This window comes from Aethina tumida, chromosome 1 (assembly GCF_024364675.1).
Source record: "Aethina tumida isolate Nest 87 chromosome 1, icAetTumi1.1, whole genome shotgun sequence".
NCBI lineage: Eukaryota > Metazoa > Arthropoda > Insecta > Coleoptera > Nitidulidae > Aethina > Aethina tumida.
In genome coordinates this window covers 78,375,658-78,394,976 of record NC_065435.1, presented here as the reverse complement: position 1 = coordinate 78,394,976, position 19,319 = coordinate 78,375,658, and the positions used below count along the sequence as shown (strand labels likewise).

The 19,319-nt window shown below is 34.7% G+C and overlaps 5 protein-coding genes across 6 annotated transcripts; 4 read left to right on the top strand and 1 right to left on the bottom strand.

Annotated features, from left to right (window-relative positions):
- The first annotated feature begins 2,425 nt into the window (after window positions 1-2,425).
- On the top strand, window positions 2,426-3,373 carry LOC109608772 (uncharacterized). Of its 2 annotated transcripts, none has more exons than XM_020025320.2 (4): window positions 2,426-2,572; window positions 2,877-3,000; window positions 3,062-3,166; window positions 3,228-3,373. In XM_020025320.2, exons 1-4 carry the CDS (start codon window positions 2,529-2,531, stop codon window positions 3,321-3,323), a joined length of 369 nt encoding a protein of 122 aa, XP_019880879.1. In that variant the 5' UTR covers window positions 2,426-2,528; the 3' UTR covers window positions 3,324-3,373. The 2 variants fall into 2 exon arrangements, with proteins under 2 accessions (XP_019880879.1, XP_019880888.1); XM_020025329.2 differs by lacking the exon at window positions 2,426-2,572 and adding an exon at window positions 2,594-2,733.
- On the top strand, window positions 3,358-4,040 carry LOC109607254 (uncharacterized). Its single transcript, XM_020023799.2, has 2 exons — window positions 3,358-3,627; window positions 3,678-4,040. Exons 1-2 carry the CDS (start codon window positions 3,358-3,360, stop codon window positions 3,957-3,959), a joined length of 552 nt encoding a protein of 183 aa, XP_019879358.2. The 3' UTR covers window positions 3,960-4,040.
- A 161-nt stretch (window positions 4,041-4,201) lies between these two features.
- On the top strand, window positions 4,202-5,265 carry LOC109608910 (group XIIA secretory phospholipase A2). The gene is made up of 3 exons (XM_020025470.2): window positions 4,202-4,532; window positions 4,699-4,941; window positions 4,995-5,265. Exons 1-3 carry the CDS (start codon window positions 4,301-4,303, stop codon window positions 5,150-5,152), a joined length of 633 nt encoding a protein of 210 aa, XP_019881029.1. The 5' UTR covers window positions 4,202-4,300; the 3' UTR covers window positions 5,153-5,265.
- LOC109609099 (nuclear protein localization protein 4 homolog) lies at window positions 5,254-18,476 on the bottom strand. The gene is made up of 10 exons (XM_020025730.2): window positions 18,338-18,476; window positions 17,952-18,203; window positions 17,698-17,894; window positions 17,377-17,638; window positions 17,189-17,327; window positions 16,810-17,136; window positions 16,217-16,377; window positions 5,873-6,291; window positions 5,652-5,809; window positions 5,254-5,598 (listed from the first exon to the last, which is right to left on the bottom strand). The coding sequence occupies exons 1-9, from the start codon at window positions 18,356-18,358 to the stop codon at window positions 5,656-5,658; spliced, it is 1,932 nt and encodes a 643-aa protein (XP_019881289.2). The 5' UTR covers window positions 18,359-18,476; the 3' UTR covers window positions 5,254-5,598; window positions 5,652-5,655.
- LOC109609107 (uncharacterized) lies at window positions 9,563-14,952 on the top strand. Its single transcript, XM_020025738.2, has 7 exons — window positions 9,563-10,207; window positions 11,796-12,098; window positions 12,160-12,600; window positions 12,654-12,878; window positions 12,940-13,143; window positions 13,194-13,545; window positions 13,601-14,952. The coding sequence occupies exons 2-7, from the start codon at window positions 11,808-11,810 to the stop codon at window positions 13,714-13,716; spliced, it is 1,629 nt and encodes a 542-aa protein (XP_019881297.1). The 5' UTR covers window positions 9,563-10,207; window positions 11,796-11,807; the 3' UTR covers window positions 13,717-14,952.
- Window positions 18,477-19,319: the final 843 nt, after the last annotated feature.

The following is a 19,319-nucleotide window of genomic DNA, read 5'->3' as shown; positions in this document are numbered from 1 at the left end:
AATAAGAATCATCATTTCCCGAAATTATGAGCCCGATACCTTCCTGGGGCCGATTCGGTATTGTTATCGTTCCATATTCTTTTATTATTAAAAGTTAAGAATACATAGAGAGTCCCAGAATATATGAGTATACGGATTCATATACAATTTTTTTTCTTAAAATCTACTGATAAACGTGTGTTTTTCTTGAATAACTTTTAAAGCACCTATAATATATATTTTTTTTTAATTTACACACATTTCACTTATCTAGTTCATTAGTGGCCGATTAAATTTAACAAAATAATGCTTATTTTATATTGTAAAAGGAACAAAAATGTATATTTTTAATAACTGAAGCTTAAACTAAAAAAGGTATTCTTATTTGAAATCGATAAAATAAACAAACGGTTTTGAGAAATATTTAGATTTTTCATAACAAGACAATTAACTTTGTTTTCGAGTGGACGTTATGAATATGTAAGAATAGGTGTCCATAACGGACATAAAAAATTATTTAGGTCAAAAAACATTGTTAGTTATCCCCGAAAATAGCTGATTTTATAGATGTCAATCAACTATTTATAGAAAGTGTGTAAATTAATTAATTAAGAGCTATCGTGTTAAAATTAGCCATAAAAATCAAATATCAGTAAAAGGTGTCAAACAACATCCTATCCACTATCCATCAGGTTAAAAAATTATTATATTATAACATAACAACAACCTGGTTTAGATTGACCTATAATTACATGACTCTTTCAAAAAAAAATTATAAAAATTTCTCATGCTTATGTTTATTGATTGTATATTATCCATATATTCCGGAAAACCCTTCATAAACCTTAAACAAATATTCATCACTTACATAATGCATCCATTATTCCCAAAAAATGGATTATTTGTAACTATCCCAATTATTTGAATTACAACTCCGGTTTAAATTTAATCAGTTTTTATTGCACCACAACTTAAATTACTGAGCATTTAAGAAAGTTAATGCGGTAAAGATATACTACCACCACAGGACAAGGTTCTTTCTTATTACTTGATAAGAATCATGTTTTGTGTATAGAAAAAAATTCAAGTCTATTTCATCTGTCATAGAATTATAAGTGTTTTGTGTTTGATGTCATTGTTTCAGTCTCTGATTCAACTTTGACAATCCGAGATTTACAAGGCGACATGAATTTCCCAGTCGTTTTAATTCCTGAAAAATATCATATAGTTTTCAGCTGAATATGGCCAAAATATCCTGAAAAATTTTGAATAACGATAAAAATTTATTTTGAATTTAATTATCCATTTTAAAATTAGAGTTAAATAACGAACTTTTCTGTCTTTGTTTCAGTTAATTAAACACTAAAACACTGAAGAAGTATGGTACAATTTTAAACTTGTACGAACAGAATAAATTTCGAACATGCAATTTTTGCTGTTTTCCGTTATCTCATTTGTTTTCAGTATTTGAATATTAGTGTATAAAATAAATTTACTTATTACTGTTTTTTATTTTTCTTTTGAATATACATATTTAGTTCCAACTTCATTTAAAATTAGTCCTGTTATCTTAATCAAAATAGGTGAATATCTTGAAAATAGAGATACCCAGCTATAAACTCGTATGAACTTATATTTTGACATCCCAAAACTCTCTCCCAAAATTCACACATGATAGGATGGCCGCAACTTAAAACTTTTATAGCTGGGTATGTCTATTTCCGAAGATAACTCCCTATAATGATTGGACTAAATAACATATAATAAGTATTTGAAAATCAGTGAAATTGACAATATTAATTTTATTATTTAAAAATAATATATAAAAATTATCATGAAATCTAATCTAAAATTATTTTTTAAAAATAACTTATTTGTTGTAAACTATGTGCGTAATGAGCGTTTAGATTACTCGGCTACAATGTTCAGTAAAATTTCTTCATTTGTTTTTCTTACAGGACTTCAATGTCTTAATTGGTCTTTAATTTCCGCAGTGTTAACATAACTGTGATTTTATAAATGAACTCTTTCTTATTTTCATTTAAAGCCAGTAATACAATAATAAATATTTTTTTATTTATTGTGGAAGCCAACTACAAAGTTGATGCAGGATCTAATATATCTATTTTATTTAATCACTTCTCTCTCATCACGCTAAGTCTAAAATAAAAATAAAATAATCATTTTATAATACCATGCTAAAATATTTTCCACATTATTAAATTTTCATTATGCAAACACAAAATATAATTAAATGGTAAAACTTAAATCTAGATTAATTAATTACTGGGGACATCTATAAGGCGGCAATAGAAGTTCAAGTAAAGTAACTGAAGAAACTCACCAACAATGAAAGAATCCCACTACCTTTTATTAAATGTTAACTATAAACTATCGTCATGACGACTGACATCTGTTTTAGAATAGTTGAACTAAACTATTTTAATAGCTAATCCTTCATTCTGAAAAGCAGATGTCATAAAAGCTATTTTAAAATAATTTTTGATATTTATTGAAAATTATCGAAATTCTAGTCAAAGATTGTCAAAATGGAACTACTAAGAAGCATTTTCTGGCACTTTTTCGGCCCTAGGTAAATATAAAAATATAAAACGAAAGATAACATGAACACGACCTTGAAGTACTCTTGCGCATTTCTCAATATTCATTGAGTCATTTACACAAAAAAGCGTTGTTGTATTCGACAGTAATCACAATAGCTAAATTACTCAGATTCCTGATTTCAAAGATATCGTAAGTTGTTTTACTTTACAACAATAGTTTGTTGGTTAACTAACCTTGTTTAAATAATCTCAAGTGTGATTAAAATAATCTTATCTGAATAACGTAAAATTGTGGTATATTAGACAGTGATTTAAGCATTTTTGTTATTATAGGCCGGGAAGTGAATCCATCAAAATGAGTGGTTCAAAACAAGAATACGTTCAAAACACCATTTCCAGTGATAAAATCGTCATCTTTTCTAAAACCTATTGTCCCTATTGTAAAATGGCGAAAGATGTAAGTCAACTTTTATTAGAATTATTATTAATTTTATTATTAAATAATATAATAATTTTAGGCCTTCGACAAGCTCAGAGAAAGATATACATTGGTTGAGTTGGATGAGCGTGATGATTGTGATGAAATTCAAGATATTTTGGGCAATATAACTGGAGCAAGAAGTGTTAGTAACATTTTAATATCTTTCATTCTTCATCAATTTTAATAATCAATTATTTTTGCAGGTTCCAAGAGTGTTTGTTAAAGGCCAATTTCTGGGAGGTGGATCAGATGTTAAAGCTTTATTGGAAAGTGGAGAACTGGCCAAATTATGTGCTTAATTAATTAAGTTGTAATTTTTATCAAATACATATTATGAGTTTTAATGAAACGTCTTTTCAATCAAATCAAACAATGGTTGTGACTGTCAGTCCAGTCCCATCAAAGGAAACTTGCGATAAAGTTCAGGAAATGATACAAAGTGACAAGGTCGTGATATTTTCTAAAACCTATTGTCCTTACAGCAACTTGGCAAAAAGAACGTTCGACAGTTTGCAACAAAAATACACGGCGATTGAACTAAATGGACGCGACGATTGCGAGAAAATTCAAGCTGCTTTGGGAAAGCTTACGGGTGCCACAACAGTAAAAAGTTTGTTAATCAGATTTGTAGGTTCAAACATTCTAATTTGAAGGTGCCAAGAGTTTTTATTGATGGAAATTTTGTCGGTGGAGGAACAGATGTTAGAACGTTATATGATAAGGGTGAATTAAAAGAGATGCTAAGTACTGATAAAACTACAGATAAAATTGAAAAAAGTCTTCAAGATATTGAAAACAAAAATGAACAGGCTGATAAAAGTTCTGAAGTTGCTGAACAAAAAGAGGATTCGATTAATAAGACCCCTAAACATTCCAAAAAAAGTCCTACACACACTAAAAAACGTCCAGAACATTCCGAAAGGAGTGAGAAATGAATTAAAATTCTGTTTAATTAATCATATATAATAATAAAATGAAATTAAATTAAATTATTGACGTTTATCAACTGCGTTTAATATGCCACAATCTGTTTATAAGTAAATATATGTTAATAACATGTTTAAATGTTTAAAAATGTTTGAAAATATATTAAAACATCTAAATTATTCGTTTATTTATATTGTTTCAGATAAAACGTGTAATATTGAAACACGTATGTTTTATTACGTATGCGCTAAATATACTTCTGATCTAACCTCACTTTTTAAGTGAGTGTTTCACAAAACCTAGTTTTATTTATATTATTTATACAGTGCCAAGTAAAAAGAGCTAAAGTATGAATATTCCGTACGGAAAAGTGGCGATTTATGTTCTTACATTCGTTGGTTACATTTATTCCGGATACGGTTCTGGAATTTTGAGTAACCTTCGGGACGCGGTTTTGTCTGCTGAAACAGTCTTCGGGGATGTTTTTAAAAATGTTATAAACGTCGCACAGAAGTTCAGACATTTGCATGACGTTTTCGATGCTGCTGTAGAAGAGGAATGCGTTTTCAAGTGTCCAGGAAGTAAGTAGTATTATCTCTTATCGATTTCGCTTAACCTGTGGCTAAAGAATATCTGAGCGCGCTTTATAAATCTTCGGCATTCCACGTTTTTACCATTTAAATGAAATTTTAATAGACGTTTTAAATTGTTACATCATTTTAATTATGGTTTAAATATCTTTTTTAGATGTGGCACCAAAACCGAATCGAAACCACGTTCCAAAGGCGGATGGTTGCGGTTCTTTAGGTTTAAAAATTGATAGCGAATACTTGCCAGTTGGTGAAATGACAAAATGCTGCGATGACCACGACATTTGTTACGATACCTGCAACAAGAACAAGGAAGCTTGCGACATTGAATTTAAACGCTGTCTCTACAAATACTGCGACTCGTATGAAAAATCTTTGGGGGGAAAAACGATGGTCAAAGGTAATTTTAGTTTTTATCAATAGTCATTTCTCGAAAAACTTTTTCTATTTCAGCATGCAAAGGAGCTGCGAAAATGCTGTTCACTGGGACTCTAACATTGGGATGCAAATCGTACCAAGATGCGCAAAGAAATGCTTGTTACTGCCCTCCTTCTTATGGATGGAAGGATAAAAAGAACTCAAAGTATGCCAGAGGTGACGGAGAATTATGATTGTTTTTTGTTACTTTTAATTTATTTATTGGTTGTTTTTTATCTGTTTTATTAAAGAGGGTAATAGTTTTATACTGTGATGTTCTATCTAAAATTAAAGATTTTTCGTTTTATTAATTTTTATTCAATTCACCATACATACAAGTTAAATTAAACACAACTTATATCTACATAAACGAAATTAATAAAATAACCAGGCTTAGTTTTATCATATTTACAATTATGCAAAATAAATACGCGGCTACAACCCGAAACAAAACAAAATAGGTACAATTTGATTTAGAAAAATATCTGTTGATTTTGGCTAACTCATATATTTTTTAAAAACTAATCCACAAACAAGTTCCTGTCACTCCGTTGCAAAAATTAAAAACCTGTTTACATAATTCCTAAATGTTATTGGATCACATGATCTACATTCAGCTCGGATCTTTCTTCTTTCGGACCTAAAAAATGTACAAATAAACCATTTATTTAATACACATAATACACACATTACCATTTTAGTGTGATCTGTTGGACCTGGGCAGATTGCACATTTCGCAGTTCTGCTGTTCTGGTTGATTTAAGAAAGTACAGAACGGGCACGTCCACATCGGTCCGGCCGCCGTGCCCGTTGCCGCAGTGGATATACTGCCCGAAGCGACACTTCCTGGCCTAAAGAAATAACAATAACAAGCATTAAATATCATTAAATATACGTGGTAATATTAAATTTACCTTGAGGGAGGCGGAGAACTGGCTGCAATCAATTGTTCTACCGTGGCCCAATGCTCGGATCTGGACCATTCATCAGCAGCTTCGCGATTCTTGTTCCTGAGTGCCTGTAACAACGGTCCCATGTATTCGCGCATCGGCAACATATCCATTGTGGCAATGTAGAGCAGTAGATGGAAGTCGTTGATTGCCGTGAAGAATTCGTTGAACGCGAACTGGGACAAGTAGGTGGTAAGGGCGTTGAAATCCTGGATGTGACCGTCGACCAGACGGTTTTCCACGGGGAACGGTTGTTTGGTGGTGTCGCTGTTGAAGGTGTAGGTTGGGGTGACCGGCGTTGAAGCGGGTACGTCCACTAGCAGGTATTCCACTGGCAACGGTCGCCCTAATCGAGACACTTCGTTTCCATATGAATCTTTTTCCTGCAAATAATAAACAAATCTCAATTTAAATTATAACTACATAAAAGTGAATACATTTTTACACACACATATACGTAACACACTTTAAAGACGGTTTTCCGAGTTCCTTCGTTTATGCTTCTCCGGATGCATTATGTAAAATGTAAATGCACGAGAACAACCGAAACAAAAACACCCGCGACGCCAAATTACTCGTATCCATCCTTGAAACTTACATAACAGATTTTGCAAATGCATTGATTGTACTAATTTTTTCTTGCGACGTAATATAATCTGATTGTGTGGAGGAGAAAAATGTGTGCGAGAAATAAATTAAACGGGGATTCTTAATGAACAAATCGAGAAAGCGGTGTTCGTGTTAATTACAAGGATTCACGCCAAATCGCGTCTCCGTTATCAGTTCGGGGTGACTCAAGCGGCTGGACAAATTGAAAATCAATGTTGGGACATTCGGTTCGGGTTGTTCCTTATTTTGCATAAGTTTTTTCCAAATTATACGTTATTATACGTTACTTTAAAAACCTCCAATAATATCTAATTAACATTAGCTTGACAAAATTACTAATAGTAAAAATAAATCGGCAAATTCTATTTACTAAATTGTTTTAACGACTTTAAAGTATTTTAATTTATTGTTAGCAAAGATACAACGATATTTCTTATTGGAACATTATTTTAAAATTAAAATCTTTTTGGATGCTTCAATATGAAAACAGGTTCATCAAAGAAATTTAATTGTCCATATATTTTCATTACTCATATCCTTGTTTTAAGAAGCATCATATTAACATTGTTTCGACACAAATTTAAATGATTTCAATTTGAAAGACGAAATAAAAATACATTTTAATTCAATGTATATATCTAATCCTACTAACCAACGCTTTTATTTTTTTGTAATGTTTTAAATATAGAATGAATTTTGATAAAATAAACTTATCAATATAAAGGAAGTTAAAAAAATAGTTTTTGTGTTTAATGGAAAATTTTCTTAGCAATTGATTATGATCTTATGATCTGAAGGTAAAATTAAAAGTAAAATTAAAATATATTTTTCTAAAAATCATCTTATAAATTTGAAGTGCGTCCCAAAGTCAGTAATTACGGTATATATCAATCTGCTTCAAGGGGCAAAAACGGAATTTAACATTAGGAAGAGAAACTTACTATATAACTTTTTTAATATTGATTACAATAATATACAAATTACAAATATAATAAATTATTTAAGGGTTTGTGTAATGGTGTACGTTTGTGTACGATTCTCGCCTATAAATTTTTAATGACCTCTTTCTTAAGAAAGATGGTGGGCATAGTGTAAGTTATGTTGTTTTAAATGGGTATCTGGTCTGAAATTTTCAAAATTCAAATTATTTTTGGGGATATAGCTATTTCAGTGACTCGGGAAAATCGACTTTTTTTCTTCATATTATCAAAGCTTAACCATTTAAGCATATACCCTCAAGAAGATTTTTCTAAATTCAAATTATTTTCGGATATTTTAGTGACACGGCATCCGGGATCGTCCCCGTATACCTGTGATCATGTTGCCTTGTCAATTATTTTGTACCCTAATATATACACTATCGATCATAGGTAGAGTAACACATTAAAAAACAAAATCATTTTATTAATTTAAATTAATTTTATAATTAATAAATGCCTAAACATTTCGTACATCAATTTATATACGAATATCCTTATTTACATAGTTTTTATACAACATTTTATTTCGGGAAGAGTTCATAAGGAAAGCAACCAAACCCTATATTCACTACAATTGATTTTGTAATTTATTTTTGTGACCCATCGTTCCTTAAAGCTAAAAATGCCTAGAAGTGACCACTTATCAATACAAATTAAACAATTAACAATTAAATTGCAGAAAAGTTCCGGAATGATGAGAAGCAGAGTAAAATTGCAGTAGATTTAAATTTAAATAAATCGATCATTTTGAAGACGATTTCCAATTTTAACAGAAGTAAGATACTGGAAGGAGAAACTTAGTAGAAAACGCAAGAGTAACAGAGCTTTGGACATGAAACCAAAAACGCTTGTTGTTCGCGACACTTTTATCTGCGCATCCCGCATAAATAAAAAAAATAAAGGATCTCAGTATGTTGGTGAGTACCATAAAACGAAGTCTAAAAGAAGCTGGTCTAGAGACCAGCAAAGAAGCCCTTTTCCTGCAAGCTAAGAGAACATGTGAACTGGACAGATGGACAATGGAAAACAACTTTGTTTTCGGATGAAAGTCGGCTCCAATTATTCAAATATGATGGCATTTAATAGGTGAGAGGACCAATTAACTAAAGGTATAATCCCAAGTACACTAGATCCACTGTGAAGCATGGTGAAGGAGGCGTTATGGTTTAGAGATGTTTTCCTGGGTTTGGCATGGGCCCACAGGTTAAGTTAGACGGGATAATGGATCCTTTGTTTATCGTGACATTCTGTAGAATCAGCACGACAACTATCCGAAACAGACGTCAAAGTTAGTTAACGAATGGATCGCTTCTCAAGGAGAACATGTCATGCATTGGCCAGCACAAAACCCAAAGCTCAATCCAATGGAAAACCTTTGAGAAGAAATTGATCGGAAAATCCATGCAAAAGGACTATCAAATATAAATGAACTGTACGAAGAAGTTCAAAATCACTCAAAAGAAATTTCGAATGATTATATTGAAAAGCTACTAAAATCAATGAAGAAAAGGTGTTTGGAAGTTATTGAAAATAATGGGTATACTATTAAATACTAAATAAAAGAAGGCTAAACGTACGTAAGGTTGTTTTATTTTATAGTTGCTCTTCTTTTGACCCTTGAATATTTTTCAAAAATTAATAAATACCTAACTAAACCCACTAATATACAATTATATTTCTGTATTGTTTTTATTAAACATATTGCATAGCTGACAATAATATGAATATTTAAACGTACACAAATAAAATTTGTTTTCTCGAAACTATGTTTTTTTAAATTCTTGTCATGTTTTCTCAAGTACTAATGAATCGATTTATACATTCCGCTATTGTACTAATTAAACACCAATTTTTAATTTTTCCTGCTTTTACTATTTTTAAAAAATTCAGAAAAGTAGAAAAAATGATACAAACATTTATCAATTTTTCAGACTTCATAGCGCGTCAGTTTTTTAGCACCCCCCAAATTTGCCAGCCTATATCTACCAATTTTTATTTTTTTTACTTTTTTTAAAAATAATGTATTCTTTAAATATTAAATACCTTGTAAAATAATCGATAGTAAAAATATTGTTTGTCTCTTTCTTATTGCGCAAGCGCAAAAGAGGACAATCTCGAAATGTTTGTAACTTTAAGTTTGGTTAAGAGTTAATCTGATTTATAAAGAAAAAAGTTATAGTTTTTATCATGGCAGTGTGGCCTAGAGGACTTGTTGCCTATATCGATTCAAAATTGGCGGTTCGAAATCGCCGGGGACGTCACTTGCGTGTCTCGAACGCCGCGCCGCGCCGTTGCGATCGCGAGCGCCGTTTCAAGGGCAAACACTGGCGCATCGTCGGCTAACTTAACAGCAGTGTCAGTCGTCAACATGATGTGGCACCTCGCGTAGCGCCAGCCACCCCCCGTGTCACACGCTAACCACCGACACAATCGTCCCTTCGAGTTCAGCGGGAGCGCGCGACCATTATGTAATCGGAACGGGCGCACGGCCGAGCCGCCCCGCGAGTTACCCGTCAACCGACAGTTCGAGCGACGAAGACGACGACGACGACGACGACGTAAAAACATTATCCCAATAGTAACGCATCACACACACGAGCCGATAACTCCGGAATCAAGTACAAAACGCGTCCCGGGGACAACACACGCCGGACGCGACCCGCGACAAATGCTGGCTGTGTAACACGCAACTCCGTTCAAACGATAAACGGTAAGAGCTGAACATGGAAACGTGAAATGACGTTGTTGGTCGTGACATGACCCCGCGCGATCCGGCACTCGTGATCGCACCCTAACCCCACACGCAGAACAGTCGGTGGCGCCAAAACCGCCGCCGAACATGGCCCCCCTTGGGTACCATTCGAAAACGGAATCGTAATGCATTTCGTTTCGGGTACCAGATTCTCGTACCCACGATCACAACACACGCACTATTGATTTTGTTTTCGTCGGCCACGCAATTTTAGGTTATGCAACCGGGGGTTTTTGTTTATGTTATCGTTTTATGTTCTTCGATTGTTTCACTTGTTTGTTTTCTACGTTTTTGTTTCATGTTTTTTTACTGTTTGTGTTTTTCTTAGACAACATACGTGTTTGAGTGGTGATTCTTTGCCGACCAATAGTTTCGTTGCTTTCGGAGAAAATTAACACAATTTTGAATTTTTAAATGTGGATAAGTAACCCACACACATTTAGATGTTAATTATCCTTGGAACAGTTCGATTTTAATGAAATTCAGCTTTATTAAACCTGTTGAATGGTTGACATGCAACAATTTGTGTATAGTTGTTCCACTATTAATAAATGGCATATTTATTGGATAAAAATATAAAATTCAACCACAACTTGCTTTATTCGATTTTTTATTACACTTAACCGAATTACAGGTAATCGAAATGAACATTTTCGTTTCAGGTTTATCAAACCACTTTTATTTAAACCAACCTTTTTAATCAGTGGCATTTTTTACTTGTTAATTAAATTTTTCTTATAGATTACAAGACGGCACTTTGTAAAATCTTGTGTTTCATGAATTCGTAGTCTTTAAATTACAGTATTGTTTTTCTAATCTTTGTAAAGTAAACTGCTTGTATATTAAACCAATTAATAGTTTAATGGCAAATTATTTAATTATTAAATTGAAATAATTCAATATAACTTTTGAGTCTCATTGAGACCTTTTTTGCTAAAATACTATTTAGTTATTACATTGTTATTATTATTTTTATTATTAGTTAAAAGGGACAGACAGAATATGTCGATTAAAACGACATTTGAATATTTTTTTTTGAAAATCTTATACGACTTTAAGCCTTTACATTTAACTTTTTTATTCTGAGAATATTCAACAATAACCAATTATTAAATGAGAAGCATTGAATTTTAAAGTCTCCATTGTTCATAATACTGTTCTGACCGGTACTGCAATTAAACTTTTATTGCACTCTAGCGTTGTAAACTTCAAATATTAATCCCAAATTTAACATAAAATGTATCATATCCATCATTAATGTTGAATTGCACAAGAAAATAACTATATCTATTGGACAAAAATCCTTTATATAATAGGTTTTGAGTTTTTTTGCTGCGTGTCGGTTATTTTTAAAATGTATTAGATCATATTGTGATGTGTTGGTAAACATATGAGACGTTATCGAGTATTTGTTTTGGAGATGGATGCGTTTTCGCGGGACCAAAATAAATTTCTCAGTCGAACCAATTATCCGTTCATTCTGGAAGATCGAATCTTGCGCAACATTATTTAATTTGAACGATTATGAGAAGTCGTGTGATTTCAGAAAAACGAAAACATGGATTGTCCGGTGCCAGAACTGGAGGAGCTGACGGTGTGCGGCTACTGCAAGCAGAAGTTCAACGACACCGACCAGAGCCCGAAGTTGCTCAGCTGCAAGCACTACTTCTGTCTGCAGTGCACGAGGACGAGCCTCACCAAAGGGCCGGACCTCTATTGCGTCTACTGCTGGAAGCGCACCGAAATCGGCGATCTAGGACCGGAGGCGTTGCCCACGTACGCACCCGTCTTGTGTCTGGCCAAGAATTTCGCTCAGCTTAAGCTCAAACCGCCTGACAAACCTAACAAGGTACATCCGTTAAAATGTCAGCTTGTATGTGTACGTGGAACCAACAATTTGTTATTTCTAGGTGATTTCGGAAAATTGCCACACGCACGCGATGCCGCTGGCGCTGTGGTGTCATACGTGTGGCGCCCCAGTGTGCCGCGCCTGCGCCAACACTTCCGACCATTCGACCCACCAGATTAAGTCCCAGGTGGAGGCTAAAGACCAGCTCGTTGCCGAATTGCAAATCGACCTGGCTGCTATGAACAAAATGCTAGCTGAGATTCAGCGTCTGGCCGTGCAGCAGCGCGAGTTCCTGCTTAAGATCCTGGAGGCGTGCGTCACGCTTAAGACCCACGTAGAAGCGGATCTGGCCAATAACGCATCGCACTTTGAATTGGCCGACACCAGGGATGCGTTGGCGAAACTCAGATTGAATCTGTCGATGGCCGAGACGTTAACGGACGTGCACAGTTTGTGCTCCAGTGTCGGCGTTGAAAAGCAACGATTGCAGCTACGCTATCAGGTATATTGGATCGTAACATACAAACATTCGCAGGTTAATATGTTGTTGTTTAGGAGATGTATCTTCAATGTCAACTGGACGATCTAATACGTAATTCGTCCGTGATTTTCGACTTCCAGTTGCTGAAACAGGCGTTGAGCAACATTCATAACGGCGGCGAACCCGTTGTCTATCCGGGCAATTCACGCATTCTGCCGCCAAATCAACAGAATCCCATACTGTTCCTCGCCAACTATTGCATGTCACAACTGTACTCGCGTCATATGTTATCCAAACAGGTAACATTTTTATTTTGTTGGAGGTTCTACAGCGTCGATCTTAACTGTTGTTTGTGTTTAGACAACTGTGAACGGTAACATGGATTATCACAATCACAACACGATCGCCCCAACCAATTATCTCAGCCACAATCCGCAACATCTTGTGTTATCCACCCCCAAAAACATCTACCAGGAGAACAACCTGCTGATGCAGAACATGATCCATTCGCCACAAATCCGCAACCCGGCCAATATGTGTCCCATGTACTACTTCAACGTCGAGGTAAACAAGTTAATTCTTGCGCCGACACGCATTTACATCCTCGTTTCCAGGTAAACGGTACACAATTGGGCAGGATCGTCATTGAAGTGCGGGCGGACGTGGCACCGAAAATGGCGAAGAATTTCGGCATGCTGACCACAGGTGAAGCGGGCATGGGTTACAAGGGCTGTCAAATATTCCAGTGTTGGGAAGGCGAGAGCGTGATCACAGGAGATTTCGAATTGAACAACGGCAGAGGCGGACGCAGCATCTTCGAGGAGCCCTATTTTCTGCCGGACGACACGAAATTGATGGCGGTCAGGGGAACGGTGGGAATGCGACGTACCCAGAAGCGCCACGACAATCTCGGTATGGTCGGATCGCAGTTCCGGATCATATTGCAGGAGATGCGCGGATTTACCGGTAAATTAATCGTTACAATTGATTGGGGCACATCGACGTGTGTGTTGTGTTGCAGGGATCTTTGGCCACGTTGTAGACGGTTTGGAGCTGGTGGAAAAGATCAGCACGTACGGCGACACGGCTGGCAAACCGACGAAGAACATCGTCATCGCAAAATGCGGCAAGTTGTAGACAGTATCGTCTTTATTTTTGTTTTAACGGACGTTTATCGGAAAAGCACGTGCCGCTCCCTCCCCACCTTTCGCAATATCTGTGTAACGATCGCGACGCGTTTTATTGTAACAATAGACCCCGGGGGAAAGAGTGGCGTGCGCTTTTCATTTTTATTGGCGACCCGTCGGATTTTCCACGAAAATATTTAATGAAAATCACCCCCGCAAAGACTGACCGTTTTCCGTTTTGCTTCTGCGCCATCGTAGCGCTTCGATTCGAATCATAAAACCGATAACAAATACTAAAAGCGAAAAGGCAAATCTTGACGGGTTGTCGTTAGATTTTTAACGTTGTACAAATCAAATCTGGCTGAGAATCACGAACTAAACAAAACGGCAGGACTGTACAATACATAAAAAATACAACAAAAAAAAAAAAAAATTAGAAGTATAAATATTTATCTGTATAGGTGTAATTGTATGTGTAGCTTTCGCCGCGATGGAACCGTCTTAGCTTAACAAAACAAGAAAACTATCGAATTCCAAAAATATATTTTCGTATATTGTATGTTTAAAACGTGTGTAAAAAACAACAAAGAAAAGATAGACGTTTTTATTGTTGTCGTTTTATAGCTTTTTCGACAGAGATCATATAGAAAGTAGATTGTAAAGCGTTTGTTATGTTTTATGTGTTTTCGAACGGAGGGTGATGTTAAAGATTAAAGAGTCTAAGTATAAAAATCGAAAAGCGTTTTTTTTTTAGGTTTGGAAACCGATTCCGAGGGTTTTCCGCATCACAGAGTGTCTCTTCACTTTTTTAATTCCAGTTTTTAGTACTTTTTTATTAAAGCTTTTTTTAATTTTTTAGATCAACTTTAAGTACCTTATAGTCGTTATAAACCGTACTGCGAATACGAAGAACGTGTTTTTTGTTTTGTTTCTTTTTAGCACGCCGAAATTTCGGCCGTATCAATAGCCAAAGTTCTTTACTATTTAGACAAGTTACACGAGTTTGTTTTTTGTTTGTTTGCATTGTCTGTTTTAAGAGCAAGATGCATCGGATTGTGTAACTACGTAGGTTTTAAGAGCGGTAAATCGGTATAAAACTGTTAAACTTATATTTATAAAAGTTTATCTAGATTTAAGTTAACTGTAGTCTTGTTCGGGTTTAAATTATTTTATCCATACCAAAACTTATGTGGTATCTAATACAGCGTTGTCATAACTGGTATTGATAATAAACAGTTTATTTTAATTTGTTTTAGTTTTCATTTTTGTGTTATTATTTTTACTAACATTCTCAGACAAACCACCACTAACACTCACTTATCCCGAACTATGTATAATATAAGTTTATATTTACTTCGAGTCGGTGCCAAATGGGAACCTCGCGGTATACCGGCAAACATCGAATTCCAAATGGGCATATCATCTCCGAGAAATTCAAAAGGATAAATCTTTTGCTACAGAATATTTATTTGTGCCTTACACTTGTCTAGATGACTGCTTTTTTCGGTGATTAGCGGTTATGGTTTCACGTCTGCGTTTATTTTTTCCGTTGCAAAACGAACAGTACAAATCATTTTAAGCAAATCGTAGGGTACGAGAGATTAATCGGAGAGTCGTTATTTTGTCTATTTTAGATTACTATACGTAAGTTAACAAAAAGAACATAGCGAAAGTAGCCTAAGTGTAAGCCTATTTAAAAACTAAATGTAATGCGATTAAAGCATATATGTCTAAATGTTTAATCGATGTAGTTTCAACGTGTTTTCTCGATCATCGCGCCCCTCATCATTTTCTGGATCAGTGCAAGTCTTTGAGGCGTCGCGTCGACCACATATTTATTATTTTATCCATACTGTACTGGGAACAATGATTTTTGGAACAAACAACGTATATTTTTTAATAAAAAAAACGTGACACGTGGTTTTTTGGAAGTTGAAACCTAAGTAGATGAAATTGTAGCGCGGTATATTTTTCCAGTTATCATTTCATCACTGTGTAAACCTCTCTATCCATCGTTTCAGCTGTCTGTCGTGAAAACAGATTAGATGTGGCAATTTATGTGCAAAAATACAATGAAAAACTGTATTAGTTTATAGAATCGTTGTAAATTTTTCAAAAAAAAAAAATAAAAAAATAGATTTAGTCCGTAATTTTGTAAATGGGCGTGGTCATGCCGTTTGTGATCGCTAATCGAACAGTCAAAACGAACAGAGACGAATTGCGCGTGACCACGTCCGTGTTGGCGTATAATGACAAAATAAATCTGAACCCCCAAATTGCGATTATTGTAGCCGCCAGTGTTTGTGCCTTGTCACCCGACTAATATTTGTGATAACTGAGTACCTACCATCTCACGTTAGAATTTCAAATAAATTACTTTCCGCATCTGTACAATGTGTTTTATTTATTCAACCCTCCCAAATCAGTAAAATAAAGAGAAACTGTTAGAGAAAATTTTCATGTAAGACTGACCAATTTGAATTAATTACAAATACTATAAAGGAACTTACCTTATAGTAAACATCAGGGACGTATTGTTTATCAGATGATTCGCGAATGTAGCCGAGCTCTGGAGCGTCCTTGGTGGGTAGAAGGCAGTTGTCACGCACCAAAGCCATGCATTGGTTAGACACTTGGTATCCCTCCATGTGCACCTGATTACTCTTATCCCCTTGAAAAAAGTTTATATGCTATAAGAAGAGTTGATAGTAGCTTTATGATACCAAATTTGTTAAAAACTGATGAAATTCTTTTGATACATTGCTGTTGAAATTTAACTAAGAAAAGACAATTTAGAAGAGTCCCTCAAAAATGTTAAAAATTAAATTTCTCAAATTGTCAAGAAAAATTTAATTCTTTTTTACACAATTTTTGATACGTTTTTTTTATCTCTTAGACATGTTTGATTTTTGATTAATTTTAATTTATTATTTATTTTATTTGTATCGTAAATTATGTTTAAAACTGTTAAATCCTATAAGAAAATTTAAATTTTAACTAGTTTTCATATTCTTTCAAATTATCACACTTGATTTTTGCGTATTGTGATGGTCTCATAAAATTTATAACAGGTATTGTTAAGTAAGTAAATATGTTTGCGTACCTGTAACACAAACAGTGACAAACTTGGATCCGAAAGCTCCAGTGCCAGAGTATCGGCTGGCGTTCGGATGTGCGTTCTGGAAGTAACCGGCGGTAATAATTTCCTGGGCGGACAGAAGGTGACTGTCGATGTTGCGCGTGTGTCGCACAGTTCCCTTTTGCAAGTCCTCCGCCACGAGATCCGTGAATATCCAGCCGACGCGACGCAAACCCAATTCTGAAGCCAAAGATTCGACAATTTGTTCGCGGTCGTCGGGCAAGAGGCGGACCGAATCGCGTGTTGATTCCTGAGGTGGCTCATAGATTGCCACCACATTTGCACGAATACCTTAAAAAAATATTAAGTTTCTAGTTTCACTCATAAAATTTCTCAACTATACCTAAAGGCACATCAGTATGAACTTCATAAGTGCCATACATAAAACCAACTCTTTGATGACCAGTGGTGCGCCAATAATTCAAGAACTTCTCCACCAAATTGGTGTTTTCAAATGCCACATTATCAACATGTCTGTAACTCTGAAACCAACAATAAATCTGTGTCTAATAATATTAATTTTATATTTACCTGTTGGTTTAGTGTAATAGCATTGGGTTGACATTTGGAGCAAATGCCCTTTGGCCATGGTGGATGATCCTTGCAACCCTCCTTGATTCTACAAGTTAGATCTTCCAAGGCTAAGAATTTGCCTCTATCAACTCCTGAAGTCAGTTTTCTTATGTAAGAATGAAAAGATAAATGCTTAATATTTTGCTCTTTTAAATAAGCCTCATCATATGGTTCTAAGGGTGAACAATGAACACATCTAGAGTTTGCATTATGACGACAACTACAAAAGGAATGATTATATACACTTTAAAATATTGAATATTAAATGTATTTTATTACAGTTTGTCGTCGCGTTTACGTTGGATTTTGCCATCTTGTTTGTTTAATAACAAATCAACTTCATCTTCCTTAATGTTGGGAGTAGATCTAACATTTTTAAAATTGGACCTGGAACTGTTTGGGTCGTTAGTTACGCGGCCGGAACTGGTAGAAGGCTCCGCATCATCGACAGGCTCGCCCCCTTGATTATTACTTGACTACAACAACAAAACAATAAAGAACTATCTCCAATATCACTTAACCACAACACTTACACTAGAAGGGAACAACACAGCACCATTGACAGGGGCCATGTAGATCATGTCCCCATGTTTAAGTCCCTGCGACTGAATAGTGTTAGTTTTGCTGCTCGCGATCTCGCCCTTCCTATTTTTCTCCTTGTACAGGGCAAAGGCATAACTGTTCAGTTCGAAGGCATCATAGATGGTTTCAAACAGTTTGCTGGTGGATGAGCTGGCCGTTATTTCAATCCTCTTTGTGCCCTCGGCCGACTGCACCCTCAATAACTGAAAATAATTATAAATAAACCTTTGTCATCCCATTGATATTTCACTGTTTGAGGTTAGGTCGGGTGTTTGGGTTTTTTGCGATGGTGCGATGGGGGAATTGTTTGTTTGGGTACTTTGTGTGAATTACTTACAATTGCTTTTGACTTAGACATTGTGCTGGCTCCCCATGAATTATTTTTACAGCTTGGTCGGTGAAATTTTGAGTTGAATTGTCAGATTCACAGTCTTGCCAACGTAGTTAATTTAATGTCACCAAAATTCAAACGTCATTATTATTTTTTAATTAGAATAATATAGGAAGTTTTATAATCTCTCTTAAGAATTAAAGGTTCATAATTTTAAAATTTAAAATTATTGATCTAATTTATTTAAAATGTTAGCGTCATTTCTCCTTTTTTAAAACAAAACAAATTTTAATTATGCTGATTTACAAATTTCAATTTTAGAAATGAATATTTTTTTTATATTTTAATATTATTATTATATTTTTTTATTTGGGCCGTACATCTAGATAACAATCGTTCAGACCAAAATCGGATAAAAAGTAAAAATGATATGATAAAAAAGAAAGGAGCCATGATATCTTCCCTCTATTTTAATCATTTCTTATTGGAATGCTTTGACTTGTTCAATGTTTACATTTTCTGGGAAGAAAAACAAATGTCTGAGTTAATGCTTCTTGGTAGAAGTTATTGTTATTGTACAGGGTCAAGATATCGCTCATATGTTGCCTGTTCAAAATCTGTAGTGTCATGAATCATTCAACTGTTTTCAATTCATGACAGTGCTTCGAATCTAACGAAGTGGGTCGTATAGGATGAATCGAAAGATTTAATCCGTTTTCGAGTTTTTCTACGATTAAAGCTGAAATTCTGAAGGCGTATGTTTCAATAAGAACTATTTCGACGTATCGCTTTAGTAGGTTTACCTGTACGAAGATCTCCCAAAAATCTTCAACTTTCATCTAAAAATGTACGAAAACCTTTACCTTTTACTACAAACACATTCATTGGTCACCTCATGATTGGAACGGTTCTATTTAGTGGCAAGTCAAAGTTTCACATGTTTAAAATTGGTTGTAATAATGTGCAAGATGTCCTAAAAATGAGGGAA

Bases quoted from the DNA above. Each gene is read 5' to 3' on its own strand.
- LOC109607254 (XM_020023799.2), top strand. From the start codon at position 3,358: ATGAGTTTTAATGAAACGTCTTTTCAATCAAATCAAACAATGGTTGTG. The intron at 3,628-3,677 runs GTAAAAAGTTTG...TCTAATTTGAAG, and splicing joins AGCTTACGGGTGCCACAACA to GTGCCAAGAGTTTTTATTGA.
- LOC109608910 (XM_020025470.2), top strand. From the start codon at position 4,301: ATGAATATTCCGTACGGAAAAGTGGCGATTTATGTTCTTACATTCGTT. The intron at 4,533-4,698 runs GTAAGTAGTATT...TATCTTTTTTAG, and splicing joins CGTTTTCAAGTGTCCAGGAA to ATGTGGCACCAAAACCGAAT. The intron at 4,942-4,994 runs GTAATTTTAGTT...TTTCTATTTCAG, and splicing joins GGGAAAAACGATGGTCAAAG to CATGCAAAGGAGCTGCGAAA.
- LOC109609099 (XM_020025730.2), bottom strand. From the start codon at position 18,358: ATGTCTAAGTCAAAAGCAATT. The intron at 17,639-17,697 runs GTAATAAAATAC...TTCCTTTTGTAG, and splicing joins CGTAAACGCGACGACAAACT to TTGTCGTCATAATGCAAACT. The intron at 17,137-17,188 runs GTATAGTTGAGA...TATTTTTTTAAG, and splicing joins TCATACTGATGTGCCTTTAG to GTATTCGTGCAAATGTGGTG.
- LOC109608772 (XM_020025320.2), top strand. From the start codon at position 2,529: ATGGAACTACTAAGAAGCATTTTCTGGCACTTTTTCGGCCCTAG. The intron at 3,001-3,061 runs GTAAGTCAACTT...TAATAATTTTAG, and splicing joins ATTGTAAAATGGCGAAAGAT to GCCTTCGACAAGCTCAGAGA. The intron at 3,167-3,227 runs GTTAGTAACATT...TTATTTTTGCAG, and splicing joins ATATAACTGGAGCAAGAAGT to GTTCCAAGAGTGTTTGTTAA.
- LOC109609107 (XM_020025738.2), top strand. From the start codon at position 11,808: ATGGATTGTCCGGTGCCAGAACTGGAGGAGCTGACGGTGTGCGGCTAC. The intron at 12,099-12,159 runs GTACATCCGTTA...TGTTATTTCTAG, and splicing joins CGCCTGACAAACCTAACAAG to GTGATTTCGGAAAATTGCCA. The intron at 12,879-12,939 runs GTAACATTTTTA...GTTTGTGTTTAG, and splicing joins GTCATATGTTATCCAAACAG to ACAACTGTGAACGGTAACAT.